The sequence below is a fragment of the Passer montanus genome, unplaced genomic scaffold, assembly GCF_014805655.1.
Source record: "Passer montanus isolate IOZ18808 unplaced genomic scaffold, ASM1480565v1 scaffold16, whole genome shotgun sequence".
In the NCBI taxonomy this organism is placed as follows: Eukaryota; Metazoa; Chordata; class Aves; order Passeriformes; family Passeridae; genus Passer; species Passer montanus.
The window spans coordinates 7895930-7919944 of NW_024363160.1; the positions used below are offsets into that span (position 1 = coordinate 7895930).

The 24015-nt window shown below is 38.1% G+C and overlaps 1 protein-coding gene across 3 annotated transcripts in view; it reads right to left on the reverse strand.

Moving 5' to 3' along the window:
* The window catches only part of NKAIN3 (sodium/potassium transporting ATPase interacting 3), a 337666-nt gene that overhangs the window by 23393 nt on the left and 290258 nt on the right, over positions 1–24015 (reverse strand). For 2 of the 3 annotated variants that reach the window (XM_039702919.1, XM_039702918.1), the window contains exon 5: positions 2536–2596. In XM_039702919.1, coding sequence (XP_039558853.1) covers positions 2536–2596 — 61 coding nt within the window. Of the gene's footprint in view, positions 1–2496; positions 2597–24015 lie in introns of all 3 variants that reach the window. The other variant, XM_039702920.1, reaches the window with a different exon arrangement.

Sequence of the window (24015 nt, forward strand, 5' to 3'; positions counted from 1 at the left end):
CTATTCACACAAGAGTATAGATGATCAAATGTAAAGATACGAGTGAGATGGGAAATTTGCCCATTCCTAGCAAAGGACATTACAGCATATTTTCCAAGACAAGTGAGGTGATTTTCACTTTTAACAGAAGAACAAATTGTCATTGACAGTTCTGAAAGACAAGCAGAAATTAAATGCAGATCCCTGAGTCAGCTGAGGAGAATGGGAGCTGGGTTAGCTCTACACTGGATCACCTTAGCATTTGATCTATTTTATGGGTTGATAAATGTGTTATCTGTTTTCTGTTATCTGTTGATAAATATGTTATCTTATAGCTGGGTTAGCTCTACACTGGATCACCTTAGCATTTGATCTATTTTATCGGTTGATAAATATGTTATCTGTTCTCCATTCCCAGTCAGCAAAACTTCCATCTGTATTGTATGGCTGGAAACCCTCAAAAGACAATTAGGTGATCTCACCATCAGAGGCAAATGAAGCAGCCCTCATCTTTTCTGACACAGATATGTTTTCAAAGTGAACAAGGTTCTTAACTTGGAAAAAACCCTCTCATGAGGCCTTGAATGTGTAAGCCACATATGGTCTGTTGTACATGACTGCAGTTTCCATGAACATGGAAAATTTCCTGGGAGTTTTGTCTTTCACACATGCTAAAACAGGGTGTGTGAATCACACTATAAAGGGTTAAACAAAGCCAACAGTAATATAACATGATTTTGTAAAAAATGGAAGAGGCTGTCTTCCCAGGTACTGATGCATCTTTGCTTGCACGTGGGTGTGCGTGTGCACACACGACTTTTATCCTTCAAAGCACTGCATTTGTGTCTTCCTCATCAGCCTGCAGGCCTCCCCTAAGGCCTGATGTAGCCCCCTGTTCCAGGCATTTAGTAACTGTCCCATAAACAAAGTTTCCAACTATCCCTATGAAGTCCTGGATACTACGCTGACTCATCAGAGCCACATGGACAGGAGCAGTGTCTGGATTTCACAGACCAAAGGCTGTGTGTATGCATCCCAAGCCATACAGCCACTGTGCTGCTGTGCCATCTGCTGATGCCCTGTGTTACCAGCTCCTGCCTAATTGGCAGCTTCCTGCTTTCCCAGAAAGCATTTTCTGAGCTTTTTCTCCTCAAGCCCTACATTTTATTTATGTTTCTTATCCAAGTATTCATATTTCTCATTTACAGTGTCCATCTTTATCCAGGCTCTTTTTGCCTTTCCACAGTACAATATGTGCACACCATGCTTATCCCCTACCACTCAATTTTATCTGAGGATCTCTTTGACATATTTTCTTCCTAATAAAGACCTTTAAATGAAAGTGTTAAAATAGATTTGATACTAATGTCTGTTGCATTATGATGGAGAACTGAACATTGTACCATTTGTAGCAATGGAAAAATATTTTGTTTATAGTCCTTCACACTGTTTTCAATGAAACAATCTGCATTTCTAACATAGACATTAATTACTTGAATTATGTTTTCAGTAAGATTTTCCAGGTATTATCAAATGCCTTCCTAGAAACTAAATTAATTTCTCCTATGATATTCACCCACTAGACCTATTCTGTGAAGAAACAGAACAACTATGTAAAGATTTATGAATAAAAGTTGATAAATAAATACTTAGTTGCATGTTATTTATGCTATAACCATAAAATGCTATTGACATTAGTTCTTTTTTCCCCTAGAGAGAGCTATTTTACTGTTTACCTCCTTATAAATGAGAGGAAGTAATTTAAATGGTCACACATTGTTCCTTTTTGTATTTGTTCTTATATTTGCTCCTCTGCTAATCCAATATTTTTCCATTCTCCCTACTGCTTTTACCAATGGCTATCTTGGTCATGTGGGCATGGTGACATCCTCAGGCAATTCTCATAACCACTTTTCACACAGCATCCTACCGGAATGTTCAGCATATTCAGATTTTTCCAATAGACTCTTAATGACTTTCTGAGAAATACTTTCTTAAGATGTGCACATTTTCAAAATTTTGGAACAACATGAGTATGTATATGAGGATTTCATTGACAAAAGCAAGTTAAGAATATGGGAATATTTTAAATGCATGGTCTAAGTGCCTGTAAGCATAGATCAGGTTTACCTAATTATTGATCAGAGTGATACTGCACTTGGTCTGTCCTCTCCATTAATTTTACTGCTGATAAAGATGCCATTTTGAAAAACAGATTAAGAGGCTTCAGGAGCTTTAATTCAAATGTAAATGTACATCCACAATGACATACATATCTATATGTAAGCAACATGGATCACATAATTTTCCTCACTGTGACTGGCTCATGTAAAAGGCTCACAAATCCCTATGAAGAGGTTCAGAAATTTCAATCCAACCTCGATAAGTTGTTAGTACCAAAATAAGTATGTCTTTAAGCATAATTGGTTGTACACATGAATGCCAGATTCTGCCATTTTTCAAACTTTGTTCTTTGCCTTGGTAGTTCAATACAAGACTAAGTTTCAGCCCAGGTACCTTGGCTCCAGAGATGGTGAGGTGTGTATCAGTACTTACAGCTGTCCTCCTCCTCCATGAAAATACTGATCACGTAACAGGCGTACACAAATCCAATCAGCTGTGTGAAAAAAGAGGAAAAACCATCATTAGAACACACTGAACACTTACAAATCTGTTACTACAATGATATATACAGGTATCACAGCTAAATTTTATATATATTTATTTCTATTTGCCGAATTTACAAATTTCAGTGCAAACAGCTAAATTAATTTCCTCTCTTTTTCTCATGTTGCTTATCTTATATTTTATATATAAATATGCATTTTATAGTTTAAAACATTTTCCTAGTCTCACTGGGATCAGTATTGATGAATGCTACTATTGAGTAATACTGGTGGAAAACATTTGTATCCTGATATTCAGCTATTATTTACATTTCTTTGTTCTTCAATACCTCTGCTCTCACATGCCTTTTCCCACATGAATATGGGCCCCTATGTACTCCATATGCTTATTAAAATGCCAAAATATTTATTGACAGCTACAGAATTAAGTCATAGTAACACTTCTATGGAATCCACAAGAGATGTCTTTTGGTGCTACATAAAGTATCTCAGTGAAAAGTTGTTAGGAAAATTTTAAATTGATGGGTGAATTGTCATGATGTAACTGAACAGTAAAATTGGGTTATGATCCATCCACATCAGGAAACACCTTATTTCACATCATTCATAACTATGCAGGAAATGAACAATATCATTTCCCCAAAGAACAGCAACAATCAAACCATGCCATTATTTTAACAGCAGCACCCATGAAAGCATCCTCCTTAACCCAGATCTGTGTCACTTGTCCCACCAAGAGGAAAGGATAAAGACCTTTAGGATCAAGAAGTAGAAACTCCACTCTCTCCTTATCCATATAGACAAAATGTTTTCTTCTGACCATGACCAAAGACGAAGAAAATCCCACTGGGCAAGGAAACCTATTAAACTGCATAGCCAGACATGTCCAATCTTGAGAAAATATTGTTTGTGCAGCTGTACACAATTCATGCCATCTGAAAGCCTTGAAAAGACTCTTCATGAGAGATTTCAAAAATAGCCCAGAGATTAGTTTTAAGAACACTCCTATTTCTCTGGTCCATTCAAAAAATCTAATTAAATAGTTATTCTAAGGATGTCACAGATCAACCATCTGAGAAAGAGGTAATTTAATAGTATCTAGACAGGTATAAGCTCCTTCAGAAGCAGAAAAATCATTCCAACCTGCTTTCTGTTTGGGCTGCACGAGGAGCAAAAGCCTCTCTGCAGACAAAAAGCTTGTCCACACAAGGGAATTCAGGGAAGTTAAGATGAATTAACTAAAGCTGTGAAATCAATGCACATAAGATAAAGTACATTAAATCCCTGTGTGGCCATTCCCATTCAGAAATAAAGTGGCCCTAGTTCACTGCAGCTTAATCCTTCTCCAAGGGATTAATCTTCCCATGGAGAATTAAGCTACAGTATGCTGAAGCTGAGCTACTTGTGCATGAGGGCTGTCACAGCACTGTGGCACAGTCCTGGCAGAGCTTCCTCTCCAGGGCATTCACCTCACTGCTGTTTTCACAAAGTGACTTCAATCCAACTTTCCTCTCATTCTGAGCAGACTACAGTACCAGCAGCTTCCCTGACTGCTTTTTGGTGTCCAGTTTGCTGTGTGGTACTGCCACAGCCTCTCTCAGGTGAACAGCATGTTGTTGCACTGGTGCTCTGAGCCAGCTAAACGCAATCCAGATCTGGAGGAGGCTGGGATGGATCCACGCCTGAGCTGCCCATCCTCATGTGCCTGGTGCCAGGGAGGCTGCAGCAGGATGGGACCCACAGACAGGGCAGGGCTCCCTTTGCCTGCTGAGAATTGTGTGCGTGGTTAGGAGCACTCCAGCCCCTGCTGTTAATGACAATGGGATCTCATGGTTCTCCTGCCAGCACATCTGGGACCAGCAGTGGTTTACAGACTCCTTGACAGATTAAGCACACTTTTTCCTTAAACTTCATTTTTTCCTTAAACTTCACAGTTTAGAGCGCCTTTCAGGCATGACAACTAAAACAATACAATATAAAGGCTTCCAAGAGATCAAAAGACAAATCATACCTGAGGTGCAGTGCTTGTGCCACCTGAAGCTTACATATAATTTAAAAAATATTGCATTAGTACCATGGAAAAATCAGAGCACAGGTGATTTTTCATAACAGGATGCCTACTGTTTATTTACAATGTTTCCTGATCACCATTTGTGTTGTGCAGTTTGACTACATAAGTCATTTGGGTTTGTTTCTTTTTCTTACACATGACTAAAATATTTTGAAGATTAAAACTGCTGAACAAATAATGAACATGATAGAAATTAATTGTAGTACAGACTGTGTGTTGTTTGTGAAGGATCAAATATTAGAATTATTTACTCTTTCCCTATCATGTATTTAGTTTTTCTTATTAGTAGTATTCTGTATTAAATTAACTTTATTTTTATAAATACATTTTCTTCTTTATATGTATATATAGACTCTGTATCCATGTATATTATATAAAATATATCTCTGTAAGTGCTTCCAGCAGATTTCTCAAATGTCTAAGATGTTGGACAAGTGGATAAAGCACAGCAAGGTTTCCACTCTAACAAGTAATAAATGACCTGACACAGAGAAAGCAATAGGTAAAGGGCTCAAAAAAGTCTTCCAAAAAATGACAAGCTTGAGTTTTAACAGTCCTAAGAGTTTACATCCTGCTCTTTTAGTAGACCTTCTCCTTAATCTCTTCCCATTCTCTTCAATGTTTGAAATGCACTTTGCCTAATCTGTGACCTTCTTGCAAAATCAGCAGCTTTTCTCTACTTCTCAGAAATATATTTTTTATACCTCAGCATTAGAAATCACTACTAGCTGTTGTATTTATGATGTATATTTGTTTAAAACACACCATTTCCCCCATCTGTTTAGTTATTAATACCAGGAGAAATAAAAAAAAATTATATATATGCACCGTCTTTCAATTTTGTGGTCTTTTCAAGGGGGAAAAAATGATGAGGTGGCTAACCATAGCCCTCCATAATCCAACAATATCCTTCTGCAGTTAAAAGTCAGAATGCATTTTTTCTGAAAGAACAAAACAACAAGGAGAAAAAAGAGCCCTTTAGCATCAAGTGTCAGGTATTGCTGCTCAAGGGGTCAGCAATGCTTGGCTTGGAACTAACAAACAAGTAGTTACAGCTGGGTAACTGATATCTACAGCACCATTAACATGAAGTGATAAAGTGGGAATATACCCTTTGACAGATGAGGCTTGTTTCCACTTCCTTAACCAGGGTTACAACCACCACTGTGTGAATATTTTTGTAAATAAATCAATTAAAACCTCTTCTTTTGTGTTATTGATGGACATGCTAATAAAATATTTATTCCAACAAATTCCTTTTGGTATCTTGATTAACACAGCTGCTGTTTAATTAATAGTGTTATGCTCATGTGAACCCATCTAGCTATCAGGCTAATTGCCAGTCTTGGTACTGGAAATGTTGGCTATTGGCCTGGCACCAAGTGATAAAATTAAACGTGTGTTTCCTGATAACCAAAGCAATTATGATGCATATGAGCTGGAAGATTCTTAATTTGGTCATCTTGAGTTGCAGTAATCATTCAAAAGGACTGATAAATGGGTTGGAACAGGATGTCAGAGCATCAAAGATCACTAGCACCTGACAGCATAAATAGGAGCCTCTGGTTTGATCCAGAGAGAAATATACAGAAATATACAGCCAGGAGGCCTTGTCTTGATGACACTGAGTTCAAGGCATGGAAACCTTCTGGGATCCCTGCACTGTACAAGACTTCCTGTCTTATCTGGAGAGCCCAGACCAGTTAAGTGTCTCAGAAGAGACCTGTTAGTGCTATTCTGCAGGAAATCAGGTGGGAAATTGTGGGTAGAGGCTGCTGTTCCCACCCTTCCTCCATCCATACAGTAGTTAGGGTACATACCTTTATCTAGACAGAATAAGCAAAGCATAAAATATTTCACAGAATCACAGAAGGTTTTTGTTGGAAGGGACTTTAAAACTCTTCTGGTTCAACCTCCCTGCCATGGGCCGGAACATCTTTCACTAGGCCAGGTTTCTCAGATTTCATCCAGCCTGTCCTTGAACACTTTCATGGGACATCCTCTTGGCAATCTGTTCAAGTGCCTCACCACCCTCATTGTAAAAAATGTCTTCCTTATGTTCAATCTTGATCTATGCTCTTTCAATTTAAAACTTTTACCCTTCGCCCTCTCACCACAGACCATGGTAAAAAGCCCCCTTTATAAATGGAAAGGCCAAAATAAAGTTTAAATATCTCCAACTCTCTCAGTCCTCCAAATATTCTCATGGCCCTCCAAGTGGAGTATCACAAAAGCAGAGAAGAGGGGTAAAATCACCTCCCTTGCCCTGCTGCCTACACTTTTTGTGATGCAGGCAATGGTACAATTGACTTTCTGGATTGCAAGTGCACTTTGCTGACTCATGTTGAGTTTGTCATCCACCATGATCCCCAAGTTCTTCTCAGCAGAGCTCCTTTCCAGCCATTCATCCCCCAGCCTTTACTGATATTACGGATTGCCCTGAGCCAGGTACAAGATCTTGCATGTGGCCTTTTTGAAGTTAATGTGCTTCACAGGGGCTCACTGCTTGAACCTGCCAAGGTCCCTCTGGGTGGCATCTCTTCCCTCAAGCCCTTCAACAGCACCACCCAGCTTGGTGCCACCAGCAAACCTGCTGAGGGTGCAGGCAATGCTGCTATGACAGTAATGAAGACACGAAATATCACTGGTCCTGCTATGGGCCCCTGAGTGATACCATTTTTTATTGAACACTGAGCCATAATTCTTTGGACATGACCACACAGTGTTTTTAGACCCATCAGAATTTTCCTACCAAAAACCTTATTTCTTCAATGACTAGCTGAGAAGTATTGCTGAATTCTCCAAGTCATAGTGAAGGGTAGGCTCAGGATGTAAGAAACAGTTGTCACCTAGGCTATAAGTTGGCAGAGACTTCAGTGTGGAATCCACAAAGGGATTTGTCATCAGTAGAACATGGGTACATTGGTATGATGCTATTATCAAGGCTTTTGATGCATAATGTATTTTCTGTAGATATCCTTAGATAGAAATAAAATAGTTTCTGCTATTTTTCTTCCATGCAGGCAGCAGATTCTCAAGAGGACTTTAATGCTTTAGTCAAACTAAAATCTCCACGCTTAAGCTATGGACATCTGCATGAAATGTAAATGACTAGTTTAATAGAAGTGAAATTAGATTATATAATTGTCCATCATTAAATGGACAGAAACTATTAAAACATGTAAGACATTAAAAAACTAATCATTTGAGCAAATATATGCTGTGAGATATAATTGCTTTAATAAATGGATATTACTAGAATATATCCTATTAAAAATAAGAATCAAACTGAGTGCAAAAATGTATGTTTACTTGCTAATTAATATATTTTAATAGTTGCTACTTAATATGGATTAACTTTTCCTTAGGAAAGCAAGGAGAAATGCAAAATAAAACTAGAGTGATGATTTAAATCAAGGCCATTTTCTGAAGACTGAAATACTTTTTATTAAAATTGATGATTTGGATAATTTTGATTTAAGTCTTCCTGCTTTGCTTTGTCATCATCAGCTGTGGCCTTTGAATACACTCTCACAGTATGAGATTACTTTCCTATCAGCTTCACATGCTGCAGTTGCACTGGTTCAAAGTAGATATGTGAGTCTTCCCTAAGTATTTAAGATTACATGAAGCAGTGCCCCGGGCTCTCAGGTTAATCTTCAAGGTCAGGTGTACAACAGGTCATTTACCACTGTTAAGCAATTACACAGAGTTTTGTAGAGTTCTCATTGCAACCACATGGAACTATCCACATAAACAAAATAAATGTACAGTACTTCTGGCTCCAAGAGGATGTGTGTGACAGTGTAGGTAAACTAGATTTGGAAGATTTCTCCAATCTGGACAAAATGGAAACTGTGCTTCACAGTCTTCCTTGTACACCTCTAGTCCACCCAGCTTGTCATCACACTGAATGTGGCTTTTTCTTGGCTTCTTTTTTGCTGATGAGAACTGAAAATCATTATTTATTATGTATGTCTTGGGGTTCTTCAAAAATGTAACTTGGCAAACACAATTCCTTTTATTCTGCAAGATATTTCACTATTACCTAATTTCCCACAAAGACCGAGGGAATATGAAGGGAGAAGAAACTTTTAGAATTGAAAAATTAAATTATTAAAAATTTGTAGGATACAAAGCCTGACAAGATGTCTTAAATTTAACTTATAAAATGGAAACTCTGTAGCAAGAGTGAATTTACTGAGCAAAAGTAAAAATGCATTAATTACAAAGCATCCTGTCTATTACTGTTTCCTGATTAGCATTTTCAGAAGAGTTAACAACTACTGAGGAGAAACTGAAACATGAGTAGTTAATCTTCTTAGCTACCTACTTGCCACTAACACTTTTATTACTCTGCAGAGAGGACTGTAAAGTCCTTTTCCTCCATTAAAAACTAAAGAAGTGCTAAATCAGAATAAGAGATAGATAAGGGAAACAGGATATTATCCAGTATCTTTGTGTATTCACGATTCAGCAAGATAGAATTATGACTAAGACTATCAGGCACAAAGAAATCATAACTCTACATATTTCAAGACAATGACAAAGCAAAAAGATCCAGAGTAACAGTAGTATATAGATGAAGCATAATAATAACCATTTAGTACTATAGTATATAGCTACCAATTATATGACTCTATACAATTATGCACCCTATCTGCTTGATTATATATATTTTACTAGAAACATATTGTTTAAAACTATAAATAATTTCAAAACTGAATGCAATTTTTTAATTAAAGAACAGACAGTCTCGAAGGTATGTCTGCATTTTCCAGAATTATATGATGAAATGCATAATATTTTACACTGGTAGGAGGGGAAGGCTCAACCTGAAAGTACTTAGAAATCTAAAACAATAAAAGTGCACAAACAACTGGAAAACTGTTCAGAAAACATAGCAGGAAATGTAGCAGCAATAGCTGAAGTACTCTGTGTTTTCTACTTGTTTGTTTGGGTTTTTTTCCTCTTCTTCATCTTCCTAAAATCTATTTGACTTGAGTTGAATAAAATTCAGGCTGTAGGGGTAATGTCTACCAATTTAATCAGCACAGCACACAGCAGGTCAGGTCCAATTGTGCCATTTGCAGATGTAGTGGAGAGATCCTAGAGACTACAGCTCTGACAGCCCTTTAAAATGTGCTAAGGACTCTAAAAATGGGTGACAGGAGCTTGTGGGGACTTTTGCTATATATTTACCATGGAGAAAAAATTGAGCAGATACTAAAATGTCTGTTCTTAAAATACACAGAAGTTGTTGGTGGCTAATACTGCAGGAGACAATTTCTCTCGAATGCCATCTAGCTAGCACTGGGAGCTCAGCAGCATGCTGGAAAAAGACTACTACACTTGTTAGCTACTGTGCTTTTTGAAGCTTTACTCTGTATTTGCTGTTCTCCAGTCCTTGTTTCCACTGTGTCTCTTGGGCTTTAAATTAAAAACTGTATTGACAATCTAATTTTCCCAGACCAAATCAGAAACTCTGCACTTGGCCTGGGAATTTATTTCTCCAGCAGCACAATGCATAACTACCCTGTTACTCAGTTGCCCAAAATGACTTTACCAGTCAAGAGGGAGGACTGATGTGTTATGTTACCAAGATGTGTTCCAGCTTTGTTAGGGCTGAGAGTAAGAAGGGAATCATAGTATGTTTTCTCTCCCCTCCTGCTCTTCAGCTTAGCTATGGGTTATTCTCCCTCCTTTGTTTTTGCTGCAAGTCCTTAGAAATAATATTTTGTGTTCTGAGATCTGAAAGATGGAGGATTTCGAGAAAACTGTGTAATCTAATCCTGTGTATAATTACATAGGTCACAGAATTTCACCTAGGTGCTCCATTAACACTATGATAAATGTCAGAGCAACCCTCACAGACTAGGCTGGGGTACTGGTGCTCCAAGATGAGTTATGGCAACAGAAGTGATCTGGGAACATTTGTCCTTTACTCAGAGAAGAGATTAGAGATAAACCCCAAGCATTAATTCTTATCTATTTGGTTGTCTATTGTCTGATAGAGATCTAAATTTCCTATTTGGAATGAAAAGGAAGTCTCAATATGTAAAAACACTGTATTTAAACATGACTGGTCAGAACAGTGTTTTATCTTGAAATATGTTAATTGCTTGTTAATGATAAAACTGGATATAAAAGTCAAAAGTGCAAAATAAAGCCAACCTTAAATATTGAAAGTTTAAGAGTGAAACAATGGAAAGTGAAGGGAATGATGGTGGTAAGAAGGAAGAGAAAGGAGATCTACATCTGAGCAGCCTTAACAAAATCACCAAAAAAGAACTGGATAAGCAAGTGACATTTTAGATCTAGCTTTTGTCCAGTGTGTAAAGAAAATAAAAGTCATCCTAAGAACAGGGTCAAAGTTCTCATATTTCATTTAATAACTGATTAGTTTGTCAGCCGAATAACAGAAGCTGAGAAAATCCTTTACATCTAATTTTACAGCAAGCAGGTGAAAAGATGACTATCCTTCATTTCTGCCAAACTGAGTTTGTGTTACTTGTTTTTATATTTTCTAAATATATGTTTTTATTTGCATTCCCCTTTACTTATCAGTGTTAAGGATAATTTCAGAGCTACTTGCAGATCACACTATATTTCACATCTTTTGATGTAACAAAAAAATTCAGGTTTGATGATGTCTTGTGACCCAAAGTATTTCCTAAAGAACTCATCAGGTAATGACTTTATCTCCACCTAAGCTGCATGTACCTAATGTCTGCCAGTGACTAAAAGCAATGTAAATCTCTTTGGCATGTGACAAGGTACTTGGGAAGGTTTTTGAATCCCAGGGAAACTGATTATGCATGCAGGGGGTACAAAAGCAAACTGCTTTCAGAACAGCAGAATATTGCAAATCTTGGCCATTTTTTATGCTAATACTCCTTTTAAAATTCTTTCAATGCTTATTCTGCAATTATGAAAGATGTTCTTTGTTCATAGAATGCCAAAAGATATTTTTCTCTCCTTATTAGATCTGAAGGCACATAATGAGAGTATTATTTCCACTTACTTCTTACAACAGGCACAGAGAATGTATTTTAATTCCAACAATGTGTTGAAATCTGTAAGAATGACTTCCTTTTTACTGAATAATTTCTTTCCCTTTGTGTACAATGTAAATAACACATGCATGAAACAATTATATTACCATAAGGCAGTACCCATTTAAAGACAAACAAACAGTGACATGAAAACAAAAATGTCTATTTCAAGATTTCAATGAATAATAAGTCTGATCCCCACTACTAGCTAAGCACCTTTATAGATATATCTTAAATACCTAAGTAATAATAGCTAAGACTGAACATAATATTATCCTGGCTCCTGTTAATCCATAAATATGGCTTAAAATCATATGAAAAAAATTGCAAAGCTTTCCGTAAGAACAGTTATGCCACAGCAGTAAGTCAAGGCAGGTGATTCTGCTCCTTTGTTCTTACAAGACTCTGTGTCCAGCTCTGGGGGCCCCAGCATAAGAAGGACATGGACCTGCTGGAGTGAAGCCAGAGGAGGCCACGAGGATGCTCAGAGCCTCTCCAGTGAAGACAGGCTGAAGTAGATAGGGATATTCAGCCTGGAAAAGAGGAGGCTCTGGGGAGACATTAGGGCACCTTCGATATTCAGCCTGGAAAAGAGGAGGCTCTGAGGCTCTCTTCAGTACCTGAAGGTGGCTACGAGAAAGATGCAGAGGGACTTTTTACAAGTGATAGGACAAGGGGCCTGTGTGACAGTGTTGAGGCAGGGGAACAGGATGCCCAGAGGAGAAGTTGTGGATGGAAGTGTTCAATGCCAGGCTGGATGGGGCTTTGAACAACCTGGTCTTGCAGGAGGTGTCCATGCCTATGGCAGAGGATGTTGAATGTGATGATTTTTAGGGTCCCTTCTAATCCAAACCATTCTATGATACCTCAGAGAAAAACAAAAAGCAACCTGTAAAAATAGACCCAAAGCCACCACATCATCTCCTGCAGGAAATGCTGTATGATTCAATGAATGGAAAGTAAGAATTTAACCTCTACCCTTACCAGCCTGCTCATATTAGTGACCCAAGTGGAACCTTTTGAGAGGACGTGCAGGAGTGGCTGACACAGAAATGCACCTCAGAAGTTATCTCCAAAGCCTGAATGACATGCAATACCTTAGAACAGCCATTAATCAAACCACACAGAAATAAAAGCTTTGTATAATAACTAAGAGATGGTAAGAGTGTAGAAATTCATATAAGGCAGCATGAATGAGCACAGGTTGTCTGAAAACTTTTTTATAATCTGGTTTGCAGGGCAGGGCAGAAAAGAAGCATACAGTATTTCTCTCTGTGGGTATCAATTCGAAAATATTTTTGTACATTGTGTAGTTGGGTGTTCTTTTTCTACTATTATTTTGTTTAATATATGCAAGGAAAATCACACCACAAACCCCTTCTATGTCCACCAGACATTTCTTGCCTTTTTGGGTGTGTATGTTGAAATACTAGGGTTATGAATAATAGCAGATGCCAGATAGAAGAGGTGGTGATACAATGGTCTTTCTTAATCATCCCTTTGTTTTTCCTAATCAATTTTCATCTAACAGCATGTTTAGTAGATGATCTACCCCACGTGTGCTTTTGCTTGTGTGGAAATATGCCATATTTAAGCCATAGAACAAATTATTCAGTATTGACCCACAGTTGAACTGGGGTTTTTTTGTCTTTGGAGGAACAATGCTATAATTAGAAACATGGCAGAATTTATGTGCTTGGCAGCAAATATAGCAGCCTCTTCACTCAGCACAAACTGTAATTACTCAATATGAGGACATGGGGACAAACATGACAGAATGGTGTAGGATGAAAGATGGTGGAAGGGGAAAGCCACGTCCTTGTATGATCCTTCCCACTGTAGTTCTCACTATGGAAAACATTGTTTAATTCCTTCAAGCTGCTACCTGAATGTACAGAGGGATGTACATAAACACACACACACACACGTCCTTATAATCCTTTGTGGAGTGGTCTGCTGTGATATGTGAGAAACAAGAATACCATAAAGCTGCAATGTTATCAGTTTGCTCAGGTATTCCCAGTTAAACTGTGTGCTAAAAGGCTTTTGTGCTGGATTCCCACTGGGCAGAAAAGCTATCAAGAATTGCAGTGGAGCTTTGCTTTCTATCAGTGTCTAATGAATTTTCAAAGCCGCTTCTCCCGTCATGTCTGACCCAGTGTGATCTCCTATATCATATATCCCTGGCACATTTTATTTGATTGCAGTAGATGGTCCCTGTATATATGTTGTGGCTTTATGTCCTATTCACTCCTGTTTCTTCTGCTTTCACTTGACACTGCAGCCCACTGCTCCCTTTGCCTTCATCTGGGTCTGATTCTGCAGCCTGCAGCCCAGGGTGAATCCCAAAGCAGTATTTATTTTCCAAGGCATCTAAGCTCAGCCTGTAATCAGGCAGCATGCAAATACACAAGCTACACTGGAGCCATTCTAGAAAGGACTTTTCTCCCACTCTCAGTACAAAACCACCACAAGTATCCCTTTATGGCTGGTGAGTGTGTCCCCACGATCTCCACATTTTTGGTGTATGGGAAGCATTTTCTTGCCTTGCCCCAGAGCCAAGTGTCAGGATGTTTCAGCATATGGGAGGTAGATTTGGCCCTAACTCCTGCCATGAGGCTACTTCTGCAAAAAAATGCAAATGCAGCAAGAGAGTCTGCACCTGGCAAAAGGAACTGCTCATTTGCTGCACTGAGAGTTTGTCTCGACTGGAGACAGGTTCCACATGGAAGCATTTGGACTCCCTGACTCTGGCTCAGCTAGGCTGAACTTCTGCTTACAGCAGGTAGTTTCTTTCTGGGAAACAAGCTGAGATTTAATCTAGGACAGAGGTGGTGGTTCTTATTTGGGTCATGTTCTGGCATTAAGAGACTGAATTACTCAGCCTGAAGGAGATCATGTCAGGCAGAGAAAATGTTAGCCTACTTCACATCCTTCTCCATGCATCCAGACCTGGGATGCATCTTTGCCAAGAAATCTTCCCCTTTACATGAGGGACACCAAAGCCTCAAGAGAAGATCCTTAGTCCTTGGAAGAAACCTTATTATACATGGAGGAAGCTGAATTTTTCACCAAAACAGGCACCTTTGGACATCTGGAATATGTTTCTAGGGTTCCTGTGTTCTTGGATGGTGTTTGAGCTCTCTTTCTTTTCTTCCTTTCAGGTACAAATAAGTTTAAGCCTACAAAACCATGCTGTGCAGCTCAGACTAGCTGAATAAATACCTGGGAGGTTATCTTTATGTCACTCTTTTCCCTGCTGAAACAATTCCCTCATAGTGTGAGCAGAAGTAGAGCTGGCTCATTTAAAGGAAACACAGGTAGGTCTATTTTAATGGCAACTCTTGCAGTTCTTTGAAATATTAACTTTTACAAAAGCCAGTTTAGACCAAAAGGAAAATAAAAGAGAGGCAGTCTGGCTTCTGTAATAAGCAAACTGGCACAAACTGTAATTATTTAATATGAGGACATGGGGACAAACATGACAGAATGGTGTAGAAGGAAAAATAATGGAAAGGGAAAGTCATGTCCCATATTAAAGCCCTTTGAGGGATAATTCAGTTGATACAAGAACACTTATGCCTCCAGAAATTTCTTTGACCAGATCCCTAACCAGAGCCTCTCAGTAGTTACATGCTGTCATGGAATAAAAACTGTTTGTCTCTTAACCTCATAGATGAGAACAGAATAGGTCTGGGCTATTTCACATGGAAGGGACCTACAATGATCACCTAGCTCAAGTGCCTGACCATTCACTTCTGACCAAAAGCTAAATCATATTGTTAGGGGCATTGTCCAAATGCCTCCTACACACTGACAGACTGGGGGCATTGCTCACCTCTTTGGAGAGCCTGCTCCAGTGCTGCACTAATTTCATAGTCAAGAAATGCTTCCTAATGTCAAGTTGAAACCTTCCCTGGTGCAGCTTTGAACTATTCCCATGTGTTCTATAACAGGATATAAAAACTGAAGAAAATATCAGCATCTGCCTGTACATTTGCCCCCCTCAAAAAGCTGGAGAGAGTAATGAGGTCACCCCTCAGCCTCCTTCTCTCCAAACAAGCTGAATGTCCTCAGTCGCTCCTCACAGGATGTCTTCCAACCCTCTCACCAGCTTTGCTGCCCTCCTCTGGGTGCATCCAAGGACGTTCACATCCTTCTTAAACTGTGGGGCCCAGAACTGCCCACAGCACTCCAGGTGGGGCCACATTGATGCAAAACACAGTGGTACAATCACCTCTTTTGACCAGCTGGTGATGCTGTATTTGAAGAACCCAAGGGTGGAGTTTGTCCTCTTGGCTGCCAGGGCACGGTGCTGACTCTTCCTGAGCCTGCTGCCAACCAGGTCCCAAAAAGCATAAGGGCATATAAACCATATATGATTTATTTACACAATGCAGCAAAGCAAAACAAAAATCCACTGTAAAATGTTGTAAATGGATCTAAAGGCACTGAGTGACTGGGTGATAAAATTAGAACTGAAACGCTATGTCAATAAATGCAAAGTAATGCACAAAAGGGAAACCAACTGTAACTACACATATACAGTAATAGGCTCTAAATTTGATATTAGCTCTCAGGAAACTTGTGAATAGTTCATTATAAACCTCAGCTCAGTGCTCAGTGGCAGTCAGAAAGGAGAATCAAATAGTGAAAAGCAATAGGAAAGTAGAATACATCATTATACCACCATACAAACCCCTTGGGTCCTGCATCCTCAATGCTACACACAGTTCGTTCTCCTCATTTCAGAAAGGAAGTAGTTGAATCAGGACAGTTACAGAGAAAGGTATCAAAGATAATCAAAGATATGGTGGGTTTAGAAAAGGGATAGCTTAGACAAATTTTCACCTTTGGAAAGGAGACAATTAATGACAGAATAAAAAAAAAATAAGATCACGAATGGCTTGTAGATGATACAATAATAAATGATACAATAATTAATCCCACTTTTCATTATATAAGGACAATGGGAAACCAGACCAAATTATCAGTTCACAGACTAAGGTCTGAAATAAAATAAAATATGGAACAAACATGCTGGAAAGATCAGTCCTATAGATGGATCAAAAGCTGTTCTTTTCAGAGAAAAATGTTCATCAAAGGCTGTGAGAAACCAGACTTCAGATATGATAGGGAACTCCCAGCCAATATACCCAGGAGACATTAAGCCCTCATCTTTGCTGCACGTCAATTTATTACTATTTACATTTGCTGAATTCAGCTGTAAGTTTTATAGCTGGAAAAGTAGAAGCATGGAAATCTAATGCACACAATGGGAAAAAGATTAAAATATTAACTATAGGTTTAATGTACACATTATAATTTCAGCCCAATATGTATTGAATTGAAATGGATAAACTGAAGTCCCTTGCAATCAGGTTTTGAAATTCATATGGAATGGTTTAGTTAGGTATGCTGCCTATTCTAGATGAAAAGGAAGACGTGATGTTGATGCTTCCACATAAAATATTGAGAATAGGTATGAGTGATGGTCAACTATTTTGTTTGATTTGCTGTTAGGATGTTAGGATTACTCTCAGCAGTTTGTGATCTAAAATTTCCTTGCAACCTCATTCATTGTGAAAAATATGAGTTGTGATTGGAGCTGAGCCAGGACAACTTTTTTGTTTAATTAAACTGGCTATTACAAAATGTCAAAAAACTTTATAGATTTCATTCTGAATTCTTTAAAAAGTCAAAAATTACATTAATCAGGCAATCATTATAGTAATATAAAAAGTAATACTTAAGAACAAAAATAAGTGTGAGGGAAAAAAAAGACCTCTCAAATTAAAAGAATGATGTGTTACATTAGTTGTTACATTTCTAAATACTACTCAGCTCACTGTGGGACCCATTTTCAGTACCATCTTTAAAACTGATGTCAGTTTGGCCAGTACTACCTATGAGCTCTTGATATTTTTCAGATTTTTAATCCATTGTCAACTTACTAAATATACTGCAATATATAGCAAGGGTTTTGACACTGCCTCCCACAACATCCTCATAGGTAAGCTCAGGAAATGTGGGTGAGATGAAGGGGCACAGAGGTGGGTCAAGAACCATCTGAATGGCTGAGTTCAGAGGGTTGTCTGGAGCCCTGTAGTCAGTGCATTCCCCAGGGATCAGTACTGGGTCCACTTTTGTTCAATTGTTTTATCAATGACCTGGATGAAAGGACAGAATGTACCCTTCAGTTTATCATTCTTATATAGCTTTTTATAATTATTAAACTTGGCAGTTTGGGGAACCAAGTGCAAACCTAATAACTGGGTTTTTTTTTGCAAATTTTAATATTCTTAGATAAATATTGTTATTTGTTTTAGAGCACAGTAATTTTGTCTTATGTATGGTTTATCTAAAAATCTGCGTTGCTGTGAAGAAAAAAATGAAGTATTTCTTACATTTCTTTAGAGGTAAGAAGTGCTACTAGAAAAACTTTAAAATTTGTATGATCTCACTCACTTTCATGAAGAAAGTCTTGAGAGAGATTTCCTTTTGATGTTGAAATACATAAACCAAATAACATCTACAAGAAATAACATTGAATGGGAAAAGAGCTTGCACCAAGTAGCCCTGAACTACTAGAGATGACAATTCTGGGAGGAAAACAGTGGGACAAGGACATTAAACACCCAGGAACCAGATTGCAGTGACCTGAGATGGAGCACAGCTTCCAGCTCTATGAGGTTTATGAAAAAGAGAAGTTCAGGAAAGTGATCAGACTGACTGGAAGAACACACACTGAACAAGTACAAACTTTTCCAAGCAGAAACATAGAAAATGATGGATTTGGCTCAATAAGAGTCTTCTGGGTGACCTGCATACAGATAGCAGAGAAAATATAAAATAACAACAGAAGTGTATAGGGATGAGCTCAGAAAGGTCAAGACAAGATACAACTAAAAAGAGAATACAGCATAGTAAAAAAATAGTGGCATAAACTAATAAAGGGCAAGCTCAAGTAATGAGCTGTCAAAGCCCTCAGTGATACAACCCTGCCTGAGGCTGCAGGTTCATGTGGCAGCAATAATTATATTCCAGATGGAAACATCTCCTCCAGGACAGAAGGCACGGGTTTGAGAGGTGGATGTAAGGCTTGGCTCTGTTCCATGGCATTGCCTTCAGGGGACTACAGACCTTAAGGTGGCAAAGAAACTCCGTGTCTTTTCTCTTTATTCTCTTCTTCAGCAGAAAGATTACCTGTGGTTGGTGAACTAATGCAGCTGACACTACTCATAAAAGACTCAGGTGAGAATAAGGAGGAATATGTTATTGATCATCTGCCTAAAATAGAAAGCTGAAAAAATTCAGATGTCCTAGTCCTGGTTAATGCACCTCAAAGCATGTAGAAGTCTGGCTAAAGCAATCTCAAGCATGTTAGAACGTATTTGTAACAATTTAATAAGAACAGGAGAGGCCGGAGATTAGAAGATCAAAGATTGTACTGATCTCTTTACACAAAGACAGGGGAAAAAAAGGGAAAAAGAACACACAGAATTCTATCTCTAACTTCATTTATTAAAAACTTCCTTAAAAAAAAATCAAATTATTAGTTTGTAAATAAACATACTAGTAGGAAGACAAAGTGCTAAGTACTGTATAATGTTATAGCAAGTTTGTTCCTTCTTAGGAGAGATAATGGGCTTTGTAGTTAGGGAAGGAGAATCAGATGTGACAAACCTTGATTTTAGTAAGCATTTTGAGACTGCTTGTCATTCTTATAAAAAAAAAACTATGACTAGAACCAAGTACTTCTGTATAGACTGAAAAGCTGGCTTGAAAGTTGCACTCAGAAATAGTTACTCATTGTACTCTATCAAATTAAGAGACAGGTGTTGATGGGGCTCAGTGGAATCCCACCTGGGCCCAGTGCTACCCAGCAGTTTCAGCAGTCACTGGGTTATCTGCAGAGACACTATGCCTTTCACAATTCCAAAAGGAGTAAGCTGGCAGTGGTTGCAAACCCCATGGTGGACAAGAATAGAATTAAAATCATATTAGCAAATGGACACTGGGTTTGGAGAAAAGTATAGTCCAAGTGCAAATTACTGTACTTGAGTAGGAACATGGAATAACCAATTACCTGAAGACAAAATAGGGTGAACAACAGGCTCCATGGCAATTCCACAGAAAAATGAACCACACCCAGGCTGTGACTGCACAATGTCATAGTGTTGGAGGAAAAACCTAGACGTCATGCTGAGATGCAAAACTAAATTTCAAGATGAATCAGAAGTGCCCTGGAACACAGCAGCAGTGTGGCATCAGATGACAGGTTGTGTATATTTTGTAGATTGCCTTTCACTAAAGAGGAGAACCAATCAGAGAGATTTCAGATGAGAATTATAAGGATGATCAAGCATCTGATCTCTTTGGAAATCTTATGATACTAAATTACACACTCTTTTCAAACTTCTGAACCTGGGAGCCTGCATTTACAGTGTATTGTTAGTTTTCATTGTTCATAGAAAAATGAAGTGCAAAGGGCTTCTTCAGAATGCTGTCACCTAAACCACTTATCAAACAATTTTATTCTAGAAATAATAAGTTACTGTCAGAGGATAAAAATCTTAACAGAGCTTTTCAAATTCAATTACAACATGAAACAATTACTAATATCAAAAGACTCAAGGCTTTTCTCATTAATATTTTAAAGCAGCATGACAGATTATTTTGAGTGTGTCAATAATGATTCCTACTTCTTGTTGAGTACCCATTGTAAGGGAGAATGTTAAGACAGTTGAACTGTCTTTTTTCAGACCAATATATGAAAAACATAATTAAAGTCGTTATGAATCTGGACAGGGTATAACCTTGCCTGACAGCTGTAACGAGAGCAGATGAGATGCAAAGCAGAATCTGATTGCTTCAGGTTTTGTGCTGGTTACTATGTGGGCAAGATTCAATTATTATGAAAAAAATATGACACACAGGGAATCTGCCCAAAGCTGAAAACAGAAACAAGCTGTGTGGGTGTATTATTCTGTGATGGTGAAGAGATACTATTCAAGATGGGATATTACCTTCCCAACAGGCTAAATAAAACACCACTATGAAAGAGTAAGCATCTTCAACATGAAAAAAAGAAATAAAATATGTAAATTACTGCTGGATGCTGGGCTGAACACGAGAATAATTCTGTAATTCTTTCTCAGAAACACCTTTGAAACATTGCCAGATAGATGTCCAAATGTCCACACCCACCCAGAAGGTAAATAGATACCTAACATATGCATCTACTATAAATTTTGGAATCATAAAGTGCTCTGCCAAGCCTCCAGCTGCCACACCAGGAGGTTGATACCTTGTAGGTCTAACTTCACACCCCCTTACCATACACAGATATCTAAGGCATTTAAAATAGCCAGCTGAAATCTTGGTGGCATAGGACAGTGACACCAAATACTTTCATTTAGAAGCCACAAGATATTTTCCCAGCTGGAGAGAATGAAAAACTACTGAAACAAATGCACAAACAAACAAAGCTGAAAAAAATAGTATTACACAGAATGATAATATTTTATAATTGCAACATTTCAACCCAGAGGTTTCTGAAAGCTGTATCCATCTCAGATTTCTACAATGGATCAAGAGGTTACACAAGCAAAATAACCTTTGTTTTATCTTTTTGTCAGAAAATTGTCATTTTTGTAGTAAACAACAGTGAATGCAATTCCTGTAGTATGTTTTGTTCATTTTCTTATTTTCCCTTTTCACTATATGCCTCTCCCATCTGTTTTGCAACCCATGCTGTGTCCTATCTGCATTACAGAAGGTGAATAATCCAGACGGGAATAATTTTCTTTTATTTGTCTGTACAAAACCCTGGGAAATTAGATATTTTTACTGATATTTTCCAGTTTCTTTTACTGTTAGTTGTAGCATTACATATCTCCCAAATATTTTCTAAATATGTTTTCTTCTGAAACTTCCTTAGATGAGTTGCACAGAAAACCAATCATTATATTACAGTATGTAAAAACTAATTCCTAATGAAGCTGAATTTCTACCTGTGGGACATATTTAATTCAAAGAGAGATTTAATGTGTCTGAAAATCATTTTAGGTACTAAGCTACTAAGCTACAAACAGAAACAGATATAAAAGATATTTTCATATGGGCATTTAGGTAAGCAACTCTTCTAACATACATTTCCCATATTTTTAATAACATCTTATTAGCATAATGAATCCTTTGTGCTAATCAAGTGCTTAGCAGATCAAGTTCCTTCTATTCAAAATATCCTTATTTTTTAGAGGGTTGCACTAGCAAGAATAAAGAATTATGGTAGGTGCAGTGCCTATAAAAATATAACTTTCTCTTAGGTGAGTGGCTGCAGTTTGGTCTTCTGCCCAGCTTAGTTTAACATGACTAATACACAATAGGCATTAACAGCTTAGCTCACCTTACTTCCTAAAATTTTTTTTATATGCATGATGAAAATTGACAGAAAAGAGAGGTATTTGGAAAGAAGAAATATTAAAATATTAAATGCCATGGGAAAGAAGAGATACTAAAAGTGAACCAGAGGTTGTGTGGGAAAAAAGTCTGCCTAAACCAGAGCAAAATCCTTCATTAAATTTTCTCATTCCTTGCTTGCGGGAGGCCAGCTGACTCCACAAAGGGCTATGGAAATAGCTGTGGATAATCTGCAGCTTAGCAAGGATTTCAGACTAACTGTGCTTTCTAATGCTATTGCCTTGCTTATTTTACCCTTCAAAGGAGGATCTACTGGAAAGTTATTTATTTATATCGCATATAGATGGCATGCTTTGGATATTATGGTTAGTATCTTCAGCTGCAGAGCTCAAGGACATACTCCATCATGGTGCTTAGCAATTTTCTGTCCTCAGCTCTCACAAAGATAACTTGCAGTCAGAGCAGTAAGTTAAGATGAGGAAAAGAGAGAGCCCAGGCTTTAGGATTTATTTATCTAGATCACCCGGCAGTCAGCTAAATTCAAAGAAAAGCACTTAGGGAAAGCAATTTCTCTATGTTGAAAAGATGCCTCACTCTAGGAGTAGATCAGCTTGGCAACTCTTAGGAGAGGCATACCTGGGGCTGCTGGGGACCTTGGGGAGGACAACAAATCTCAGGTGAATCCAGCTGCGCTGCTCTAGTGGCTCATTTATTAACAGAAGGAGGGGTGACCATAGGAACCATTTTCATACAACCTTTTCTATCCTTAAAAATGGTTCACATCTTCCTAAAGATGGGTTACAATGCCTGCCCATAACCTGTTTGAGCTCTTATAGATATTAGAAGCAAGTTCTTAATAAAAATACAGCACCCAATTGGACAGAGTGAGTACCTAAAGTAAATTAAAAAATAGCCCAAACCTGACTAGATATTGCAGGTGTGGCAGTTGAACGAGAATTAATTTCTTCAGTGAATAAAAGCCGATACTGAGATAGTATTTATTGGACAAACATTGTAGCATTCAAACATGGGTTTATTGAAATGTTATTTTAATACAGTTTAAGATCAAATGATTCCAGATGGTTAATCTGGAATCCCTACAGATGGGCCTGTCAGATATACCAAAAGTTTAATCAGACTTTGAACAAACCAAAGAGCTTTGAACAGCCTGGAGTCTTGGGGAGAAAAAATCCGTAGCAACAATCATGAAGAGATTGATGAAGATATCTGAATAATAGGCAGCAGCCATTAAGAGCATCAAGAGAATGCTTGAGTGCACTAAATTCAGGCAAAAAGCAACAGCACATAAAAGCAAAGCAACTGTAGCCAAACATAATGCGTTTCTGAGACAGGAAGCTATGCTTTTGATTTTCCCTACCTGGCTGAGACTTCAAATACTGAAAAGAAAGACACATATAAAGGATTAGAAAATACTTATTTTAATACTTTGAGCAGCCCTTGCCTTGAGACAAAGATCACAGTAATCACTCTCTAACACTTGGCTACTGACAGAATATAGCAAATGTCTGTCCCTGTTTTGCTATGGGCAGAAGCTGTTCAAACTAGAATAAGTCCAGAGCAGACACTTTGCCACTCCCTTCCTTTCACAGGAATGCAAAAATTATGCTTAATTCTATAAGAACATTGCTAATGAACCCTCATATGAAGTACATAGCTACATACTGAAGTATTAGTTAAATAGTTATAGAATCAGAATGGTTATAGAGCCAGAGAATGTTTTGGGTTGGAAGGGACTTTAAAGATCGTTATCCCATGGGCAGGGACATCTTCCACCAGACCAGGTTGCTCAAAGTCCCATCCAACCTGGCCTTGAGGAGTTCCAGGAATGGGGCATCCA